This window comes from Glandiceps talaboti, chromosome 13 (genome assembly GCF_964340395.1).
Source record: "Glandiceps talaboti chromosome 13, keGlaTala1.1, whole genome shotgun sequence".
NCBI lineage: Eukaryota > Metazoa > Hemichordata > Enteropneusta > Spengelidae > Glandiceps > Glandiceps talaboti.
The window spans coordinates 22,035,798-22,047,241 of NC_135561.1; the positions used below are offsets into that span (position 1 = coordinate 22,035,798).

The 11,444-nt window shown below is 37.6% G+C and overlaps 1 protein-coding gene across 1 annotated transcript; it reads left to right on the forward strand.

Annotated features, from left to right (window-relative positions):
- Positions 1-490: 490 nt before the first annotated feature.
- LOC144444651 (prefoldin subunit 2-like) lies at positions 491-11,230 on the forward strand. The gene is made up of 3 exons (XM_078134149.1): positions 491-642; positions 6,044-6,167; positions 9,464-11,230. The coding sequence occupies exons 1-3, from the start codon at positions 491-493 to the stop codon at positions 9,635-9,637; spliced, it is 450 nt and encodes a 149-aa protein (XP_077990275.1). The 3' UTR covers positions 9,638-11,230.
- The last annotated feature ends 214 nt before the right edge of the window (positions 11,231-11,444 follow it).

An 11,444-nucleotide genomic window follows, 5' to 3' on the forward strand; every position in this document is an offset into this window, starting at 1 on the left:
TCGTCAACTCTGGTAAATGCCGTCAATAAAAGTATTTATATTGGGCAGATTCTGAAATGTGATGGGAATATTTGTAACTGCAATGTAGTTTTATACAATATGATGAGCCTTGCAACGCAAAAGATAATATTTGTAAAAAAAAAAAATCTTACCTCTGAATATGCTGGCAAATACGTTTTCTACTTGGTAGTAATTTTGTAATGTCATGATCGGATCTTATGTCAAGCTTACACGTATTGTGAATTTACTGTTTAGATGCGTAATGGGAAATGTATCATTATCTTTGGTATATACAGCAAACTTAGGGCACTGTTTAGATATTCAAAGTATATTCCGCTTTAATGTGATTGAATTTGGCGCTAAATACCATACTTTATAACTTTAATAATGTATGTACAGTAATTATTTCCCAAACTATTGCACACAAATCCAAGCCTAAGTGGTCTTTTAGTGATTTTGAGCAAGTTGAAGGGTCTGCATTACATTCAAAATGGCGTCCGACGGCAGCAAGAAAAGTGGTAACAAGGCAAGCAAACCTGTTTCTCAGGAAAACATAGTCGCCGGATTTAACCTTCTCCGGCAAGAACAAAGGCAGCTAGCATCGAAGATTGCTGAACTTGAAGCAGAACAGCATGAACACAGGTACAATTCCGCATTGGACATCGTCAATTTGGTCTTGACATGCTACATGGCAATATATGTAGAGAAAGCATGTTTCAAACACTGCCTTGTCATCGCCCTAACTCATAACTGTATGGAATCGTATAGATGTGGTCAAGATGTTATTTAGCGTCAATGACATGTTTATTACACAGTAACAATACATTTTTTTTCGTTTTCGTTTCCCAGTTAAACATCTGAACGAAAAAAAGCTCAGGAAAAAGATAACTCAAAACCACAACGAACGCTACAGTTATTGCAGTTAACTAATAATATTAATTTATATAAATGACTTGTAAACCATTGAGTTATGTGTAGGGATGGTCTTCATATCTCCAGCTCCTGCTTTAACCAATTTTGAAAATGTAGTTCTGTTTTGTGTGTGTGTATGTCCACATATCTTTGTTTACCCCATTGACAGTTAGACTTGCACACCAGATCATATAATATCAGGGCCTACATTTAGCAGGTGACGGATCAACTCGTCCCAACTTCAACTCATCCCATTTCAGCTCGTCCCACTCAACTCACCCCAACTCTTTACAACATAATTTGCCTGTGCATATATGAAAATCGAAGCTAGTAGTACTCAGTTTGGAGGGTCTATGGAATCTCATATTCCACTAATGAAGTACCACTTGCGCTGTAAACAGAGTACATGTATATATGTAGTATGTACTACAATACTTACGTTAACTAGTTGCATTAACGCAGGAGAGGAGACATGTCTCCAAAACCTACAGTACGCAGAAGTCGTAATGCACGAGTCAATGTCAACCCCCACCCTCCCCACCTTGGGGCATAGTGGGGGATTTGGAAATTAGTCTTATAAAATTTGTCAAATGTCCCACCCCCTGGAGCAACACATTCTGGAAAATCCCCACCTAAAACAAGTAAAACTCCCAACATTTCCCCCACCCCAATGGAGAAATTTTGACTGACACACAACCACTCTTTTACGTCTGTGAAAATGACTAGAGAGGTCAATATGAGGCAATTGCCCCACCTCCTCGGGCATTGTTTCATGGCAAACACGGTCTAATCCCCCACATGTGTCCCGTATCGCCCGAGGTGGGGTCCCTCAGGCATTACATTGACTCGTGCATAAGCATGTCAGTCACAAATATTCTCCGTGGTTATCATTATTATTAGACAGAGGAAAGTTGTACACATACATTTGTAAACAGCGTTGCCTACATTGTATCTGTGCTAGTGTATTAATTGCTAGATCTAGCAAACACCTAGCCAAAACCCATATGCATGCAACCACCACTTTCTGCTATGAAATGCTTTATTTGCTACGCTTCGACTAGCCACGTACATGTATGTAAAATCATGTATTTTTTTTGGTCCCCGTACTTCAAGTCCATGTATCGTTTAGATAAACATTTACTAGTGTTGTTGGGGCAAGTTGAAAATGGGGCAAAGTAGCAGTCAATATCAGGGCCTACATGTAGCACTTTGGCAGTCAATATCAGGACCTACATGTAGCACTGTGGCAGTCAATATCAGGGCCTACATGTAGCACTGTGGCAGTCAATATCAGGGCCTACATTGTACATGTAGCAGTCAATATCAGGGCCTACATGTAACACTTTGGCAGTCAATATCAGGGCCTACATGTAGCACTATGGCAGTCAATATCAGGACCTACATGTAGCACTGTGGCAGTCAATATCAGGACCTACATGTAGCACTGTGGCAGTCAATATCAGGGCCTACATTGTACATATAACACTTTGGCTGCCAATATCAGGGCCTACATGTAGCACTGTGGCAGTCAATATCAGGACCTACATGTAGCACTGTGGCAGTCAATATCAGGGCCTACATGTAGCACTATGGCAGTCAATATCAGGACCTACATGTAGCACTGTGGCAGTCAATATCAGGGCCTACATGTAGCACTGTGGCAGTCAATATCAGGGCCTACATGTAGCACTGTGGCAGTCAATATCAGGACCTACATGTAGCACTGTGGCAGTCAATATCAGGACCTACATGTAGCACTGTGGCAGTCAATATCAGGGCCTACATGTAGCACTATGGCAGTCAATATCAGGACCTACATGTAGCACTGTGGCAGTCAATATCAGGGCCTACATGTAGCACTATGGCAGTCAATATCAGGACCTACATGTAGCACTGTGGCAGTCAATATCAGGACCTACATGTAGCACTGTGGCAGTCAATATCAGGGCCTACATTGTACATATAACACTGTGGCAGTCAATATCAGGGCCTACATGTAGCACTGTGGCAGTCAATATCAGGGCCTACATGTAGCACTGTGGCAGTCAATATCAGGGCCTACATTGTACATGTAACACTTTGGCTGTCAATATCAGGGCCTACATGTACATGTAGCACTGTAGCAGTCAATATCAGGGCCTACATTGTACATGTAACACTTTGGCTGTCAATATCAGGGCCTACATGTAGCACTGTGGCAGTCAATATCAGGGCCTACATTGTACATGTAACACTTTGGCAGTCAATATCAGGACCTACATGTAGCACTATGGCAGTCAATATCAGGGCCTACATGTAGCACTGTGGCAGTCAATATCAGGACCTACATTGTACATGTAGCACTGTGGCAGTCAATATCAGGACCTACATGTAGCACTGTGGCAGTCAATATCAGGACCTACATTGTACATGTAACACTTTGGCTGTCAATATCAGGGCCTACATGTAGCACTGTGGCAGTCAATATCAGGGCCTACATTGTACATGTAACACTTTGGCTGTCAATATCAGGGCCTACATGTAGCACTGTGGCAGTCAATATCAGGGCCTACATGTAGCACTGTGGCAGTAAATATCAGGACCTACATTGTACATGTAACACTTTGGCTGTCAATATCAGGGCCTACATGTAGCACTGTGGCAGTCAATATCAGGGCCTACATTGTACATGTAACACTTTGGCTGTCAATATCAGGGCCTACATGTAGCACTGTGGCAGTCAATATCAGGGCCTACATGTAGCACTGTGGCAGTCAATATCAGGACCTACATTGTACATGTAGCACTGTGGCAGTCAATATCAGGGCCTACATGTAGCACTGTGGCAGTCAATATCAGGACCTACATGTAGCACTATGGCAGTCAATATCAGGGCCTACATGTAACACTGTGGCAGTCAATATCAGGGCCTACATGTAGCACTGTGGCAGTCAATATCAGGGCCTACATGTAGCACTGTGGCAGTCAATATCAGGGCCTACATTGTACATATAACACTGTGGCAGTCAATATCAGGGCCTACATGTAGCACTGTGGCAGTCAATATCAGGGCCTACATTGTACATGTAACACTTTGGCTGTCAATATCAGGGCCTACATGTAGCACTGTGGCAGTCAATATCAGGGCCTACATTGTACATGTAACACTGTGGCAGTCAATATCAGGGCCTACATGTAGCACTGTGGCAGTCAATATCAGGGCCTACATTGTACTTGTAACACTGTGGCAGTCAATATCAGGGCCTACATGTAGCACTGTGGCAGTCAATATCAGGACCTACATGTAGCACTGTGGCAGTCAATATCAGGGCCTACATGTAGCACTGTGGCAGTCAATATCAGGGCCTACATGTAGCACTGTAGCAGTCAATATCACGACCTACGTGTAGCACTGTAGCAGTCAATATCAGGGGTCTACATGTAGCACTGTGGCAGTCAATATCAGGGCCTACATGTAGCACTGTAGCAGTCAATATCAGGACCTACGTGTAGCACTGTAGCAGTCAATATCAGGGGTCTACATGTAGCACTGCAGCAGTCAATATCAGGGCCTACATGTACATGTAGCAGTCAATATCAGGGCCTACATGTAGCACTTTGGCAGTCAATATCAGGGCCTACATGTAGCACTGTGGCAGTCAATATCAGGGCCTACATGTAGCACTGCAGCAGTCAATATAAGGGCCTACATTTATGTACATGTAGCACTGTGGCAGTCAAGAAGACCACAACACATCATTATCGTCATGTGGAGGAACCACAGTTTCATCAATAGCATGCTTTGTATATTTCCTCTACATTTCTCTATTGTTCATGATGGTGAGAATCTCCCTTCCATCATTTAGGGTAACTTGCTTCTTCAGCATGTCAGCATTTGTCTGCCTCGGCAATTTTTTCCCAAGAGGAGATACCCAAAACAGTAGTTTGGATACTGGATTGTCTACAGCTCATTGCACAATGACCGGCAAACTTCAAACGTCTCTTAGCGATCTGTAGGGATAAACGAGGGATACTGTTGGTTTTGTGATCCCTCCAACTAACATTGAAGATATGACGGAGCAGTTTTGTGTATGTTCCATCAATGCCTTTTTTCATTTTCACACTAATTGTCCATGTTTCTGAACCGTAAAGCAGTACACTTTCTACACATGTTTTAAAGAGGTGGTACTTGGTGTTTACTCACGTGCGATTTCCAGATTGTATCTAACTTGTTACACACTGTCAAAGCTAGTCCTTTCCTGATGTTAAAGCCCTTCTGTGAATTTGCAACATGTGAACCGAGGTATTGGAAGTCATCAGCATTCTCAAGTCTTGCTCCTGCTAGGGTTTGGATTGTTGGTGCAACTGACTTATTTGTGTTGATTAGCAGGAGTTTTGTTTTCTTTGGAATTTGTGTGTAATCTAGCCTGGGCACAGGCTTTTTCAACTGCATGTAAGTGTTCCTCAGCTCGTTCTGTGTTTTCAGCCAGCAGATCTATGTTGTCGGCAAATGCAAGATCATGCAATCTCTCCTCTGGTTACGTTTTCTCCTTCTAGTTTTTAACACTATTCCAGTATGATCTTCACAACTTTTAATGGCATTTCTTAAATAGTAATCAAGAACAATTATAATGAACAGAATAGGAGATAATGTGTCGCCTTGAAATATCCCGACTTTGATGTCAAAGGAATCTGTCTCTCCGTCAGTTGTGAAAACTATCTCACTTGAATCTTCATAAATCAGCTTTATTGCCTTGACTCATGTTATTTGGTATACCATAACATATGTATTCAGGATGGAAAACATGCAGTCTTGATGGACTGAGTCGAAAACATGCAGTCTTGATGGACTGAGTTGAATGCTTTTGTAAAGTCGATGAAAACATTTACAAAACCGTGGTTCTTTACCGCAACACATTCAGAATCAAACTCACTGCAGTTTCAGATGAGTTACATTGTACATGTATGCTCTGTTGAAAGTTGCTCGTTCCTAGTCAATGCATTGACAATGACACATTGACTTTTGTGTGGTGAAATGAATACATGGTATTAAATAATTTTGTACTTAATGCATATTTCAGGGCCTTTCAACATACATGTATGTGTGGTATTATGAATACTAAATCATTTCTATATTTAATCCATGTTTCAGGGCCGTGTATGAGACTTTGCAAGAAGTTGATGGTGATAGGCGATGTTTTAGACTAGTTGGTGGTGTACTTGTGGAAAGAACAGTCAAAGAAGTTTTGCCAGCTCTGGATAAAAACAGAGAACAGGTAATAAATAGTTCATTGACTAGAAGTACACATTTATTGATTTTCTGGTTTATAACTCAATAAATTACATATGTACAGTATGAAATAAAATATACCAAGTCTTTGTAAAGTCTCAATAATTGCAAATGTACGGTATGAAATAAAATATACCAAGTATTTGTAACTCAATAAATTACAAATGTACTGTACACACATTTTACTCCTTTTTTTTTTTTAATGTTTTGCAATTTATTGAGTTAAAACAAGGACTTGGTATGTGTTATTTCACATTGTTTTTTTCAAGTACAAAAACATAGGAGAGTTGTTTTATCAAAGTGAAAAATAAATAGCCAATTGTCATCCATACATGTATGGCCATTTTAATCTATGTCATCACTATTTGGTTCAACAACATCACAATCAGGAAGATGAATTCATTTGACAGAGTTATGTGGCCTGTATACAGAATCATAAATGTAAAATTGCAGTCAGTCAATCAATCAGTCAATTAATTCGATCAATCAATCAATCAACCAATCAATCAATCAGTCACCCTAGATTGACAAAGCCTCATGAAGGATGTCTGTCATCAAACTCGCACACCTTTTGTTCTTGATGGCATTTTGTATCAGAACAAAATCAGGAAGTTTAGAAATAATTGTTATTATTCTATAGTTTATGTTTTGAACCAGTTAATGGCATTACCATACTTTGTAGTGTCACAGATGTCATCTTTCTCCTCTAGTGTTGTCTAATATTGTCTAGCCTACCTGTACACTCCAAGGACTAGTGCTACTACACAACATGTATTTGCTATCATAACTGACATTTTGATTTTGAATTTCCCTGTCCTTTCCTTGTCTATGTTGACTCCTATTTTAAGCTGGTCTAGCATGGCATTCCTGTATCAAATATGATTGGTTGAATACATAAGAAGTCATATAAATCATGCCATAAGGTCACATCATGAATCCACAATTACAAAAAATGTAGGTGTCATCATGGAAATGTGACACTTCAACATTACTCTGATCATTACGTACATTGTATCCTATTCAAATACTAGTATAAGGTAATCATGTAGTATCTTGCACACGTTATGTATGTGGTGGGGTGTGGCTTCTAGACCATTGAAACACGGCTGTGATCATAGACAAGAGGACCAGTTAAATGTTAAAAATCAAAATGCCATTTAGGATAGGGTTGTAGCGATAGCCCTTAAAGTCTACAGGTGTATTGTCTCATGTTTGATAGCTGTGTTTTCCATTCTTTCAAGTCTTTACTTTTCATCTTTTTATTATTTTATTATTCTTAGAGCACCTGATATATACTGTATTAAAGTAGTTATTCTAAGTGTGAGCACAGTACATGTATGTCTGTGTTTATATCTACAGTACTAATCATGTGATGTCTGTCTTTATATCTACAGTACTAATCATGTGATGTCTGTCTTTATATCTACAGTACTAATCATGTGATGTCTGTCTTTATATCTACAGTACTATTCATGTGATGTCTGTCTTTATATCTACAGTACTAATCATGTGATGTCTGTCTTTATATCTACAGTACTAATCATGTGATGTCTGTCTTTATATCTACAGTACTAATCATGTGATGTCTGTCTTTATATCTACAGTACTAATCATGTGATGTCTGTCTTTATATCTACAGTACTAATCATGTGATGTCTGTCTTTATATCTACAGTACTAATCATGTGATGTCTGTCTTTATATCTACAGTACTAATCATGTGATGTCTGTCTTTATATCTACAGTACTAATCATGTGATGTCTGTCTTTATATCTACAGTACTCATCATGTGATGTCTGTCTTTATATCTACAGTACTAATCATGTGATGTCTGTCTTTATATCTATAGTACTAATCATGTGATGTCTGTCTTTATATCTACAGTACTAATCATGTGATGTCTGTCTTTATATCTACAGTACTAATCATGTGATGTCTGTCTTTAAATCTACAGTACTAATCATGTGATGTATGTCTATATATATATACAGTACTAATCATGTGATGTCTGTCTTTATATCTACAGTACTAATCATGTGATGTCTGTCTTTATATCTACAGTACTAATCATGTGATGTCTGTCTATATATATACAGTACTAATCATGTGATGTCTGTCTTTATATCTACAGTACTAATCATGTGATGTCTGTCTTTATATCTACAGTACTAATCATGTGATGTCTGTCTATATATATACAGTGCTAATCATGTGATGTCTGTCTTTATATCTACAGTACTAATCATGTGATGTCTGTCTTTATATCTACAGTACTAATCATGTGATGTCTGTCTTTATATCTATAGTACTAATCATGTGATGTCTGTCTTTATATCTACAGTACTAATCATGTGATGTCTGTCTTTATATCTATAGTACTAATCATGTGATGTCTGTCTTTATATCTACAGTACTAATCATGTGATGTCTGTCTTTATATCTATAGTACTAATCATGTGATGTCTGTCTTTATATCTACAGTACTAATCATGTGATGTCTGTCTTTATATCTATAGTACTAATCATGTGATGTCTGTCTTTATATCTACAGTACTAATCATGTGATGTCTGTCTTTATATCTACAGTACTAATCATGTGATGTCTGTCTTTATATCTACAGTACTAATCATGTGATGTCTGTCTTTATATCTACAGTACTAATCATGTGATGTCTGTCTTTATATCTACAGTACTATTCATGTGATGTCTGTCTTTATATCTACAGTACTAATCATGTGATGTCTGTCTTTATATCTACAGTACTAATCATGTGATGTCTGTCTTTATATCTACAGTACTATTCATGTGATGTCTGTCTTTATATCTACAGTACTAATCATGTGATGTCTGTCTTTATATCTACAGTACTAATCATGTGATGTCTGTCTTTAAATCTACAGTACTAATCATGTAATGTCTGTCTTTATATCTACAGTACTAATCATGTGATGTCTGTCTTTATATCTACAGTACTAATCATGTGATGTCTGTCTTTAAATCTACAGTACTAATCATGTGATGTCTGTCTTTATATCTACAGTACTAATCATGTAATGTCTGTCTTTATATCTACAGTACTAATCATGTGATGTCTGTCTTTATATCTACAGTACTAATCATGTGATGTCTGTCTTTATATCTATAGTACTAATCATGTGATGTCTGTCTTTATATCTACAGTACTAATCATGTGATGTCTGTCTTTATATCTACAGTACTAATCATGTGATGTCTGTCTTTATATCTACAGTACTAACCTATGTCTGTCTTTATATCTACAGCTGAATAGACTGGTGGATCAGTTGAATGACCAGCTTATGAAGAAGGGAAAAGACATCAATGAGTACAGAGAGAAATATAACATCCGAGTCCGAGGAGAAGTTCCTACAAGTGAAGACCTATCAGAGAAAAAAGAATTATCGTCACAGGGGGTCCTAGTAGCCAAAGACTCATAGTTGAGGGGTTCTTCTTCAAGTGAGGAATTGTTATGCAAATTTAGGTGAAATTCATTGATCATTTTTGGACTATGTATACTTGAGCTGTATACCAATTATTTTGATGTATAATGTATGTGCTACTAATGTGCTGTAATTGGATAACATAATAACATAGTCATCTGAGACTGTTCTAATGTGCTGTAATTGGATAACATAATAACATAGTCATCTGAGATTGTTCTAATGTGCTGTAATTGGATAACATAATAACATAGTCATCTGAGATTGTTCTAATGTGCTGTAATTGGATAACATAATAACATAGTCATCTGAGACTGTTTTATATCATCATTCTGACTGGTTTCATCTAAGTTGTAAGGTTTGTTATACTGTAGGACAGTCTTGACGTTAGCTTACTGTCACCATCATAAAAATTACTACTTTTTCAAAACTGATAAATTCATGTAATTCTACATCAATAAGTCTGCTGAGATAGGAACATTTTTGTAGACAGTCACCATAAAGTTGTATGATTGCTATCATTATGTGGATTGTATATCAGTCAATATAGACTACACGTACATGTATTTAATGTTTCTTAATAGAGAGGTTTAGATGCACATATGTATGTGTGTTCTATGTTAATTCTATACATATGATTAAAAGACGACGTACATGATCTGTATCTGGCATTGTTCCGTCAAAAGGGCAATCTACATGTAACTTTAAATACATGTTAATTTTTTGTCATTTTTAGCACAGCTGAACTGATAAGGTTTGTCGTGCGATAGGCACAGTGCGGTGTCCGTCTGTCTGTCTGTGTGTGTGTGTGTGTGACTTGAACTCAAAATCTGCCACACAGATTGCTTTGTTATTTGAGGGGACATTACTTTTGGTGTCTAGTTGGGAAATTGTTAAAATCAAAATGATCACATCACACAGGTGTGTGATTTGGGTCATGCCATTTGTGGTCAAAAAACTTTAAATCCAAAACTACCGAGGAAATGAACACCTATACCTAGCATGGATCAGCATGTGAATGAACATTTTTAAAAACTGTACAGTTGTGCTACAGTACCATTAGTGCTATTTTTTTGTATTAAATGTAATTTTTTATGCTAAAGTTCAGAAATGTAACTGTAAAGTAATTGCCAGGGTTTTCATTTGGGTACTTGCAGGAAAAATGTCTAAAGTACAGACAAGTTTGGAAAACAAAGTTATGTGTTTGGCCTTCTGGATAGACTGAGGTTCCAACGTGTATGTGTACATTCCACTGTCTTTCAAGTTTGTGTTCTGATCACAACTTTGTACACATCATTACTTTTTTTTTTCTCTTTGTAATCACACACATCATTACTTGTACACCTGCACAATAATGCTTCCGTAGACATCATAATGTGTATCTAAACCTTTCTAATGGTGACAGTGTCATCTCATCCCACACACTAAAAGTGAGCATACGTGTATGGATGGAGATTTGGTATTTGATTTGTATTTATATATTAATTTGTATCACAATTTTATGATGGCTTTCTACTTGAAAAATCAATGTGAAACAACATATGGCAAGTCCTTGTTTGTAACTCAATACATTATAAAAAGTTAAAAACATACATGTATATGTAAAAGATTTGTTTCACATGGGTGGGGGGGGGGGGGGTTGGTTAGATGACTGTCAAGATCATGAAGTGTGGATTTTATACACAATACTATGATTACAGTCATACAGAGTGACAACACTTTAGAATATCAATGCTGTCATCCATACTAAACATGCCCAGATACAATTCAGTGTAATATACTCAGCATGATTTCTTTTTGGCTC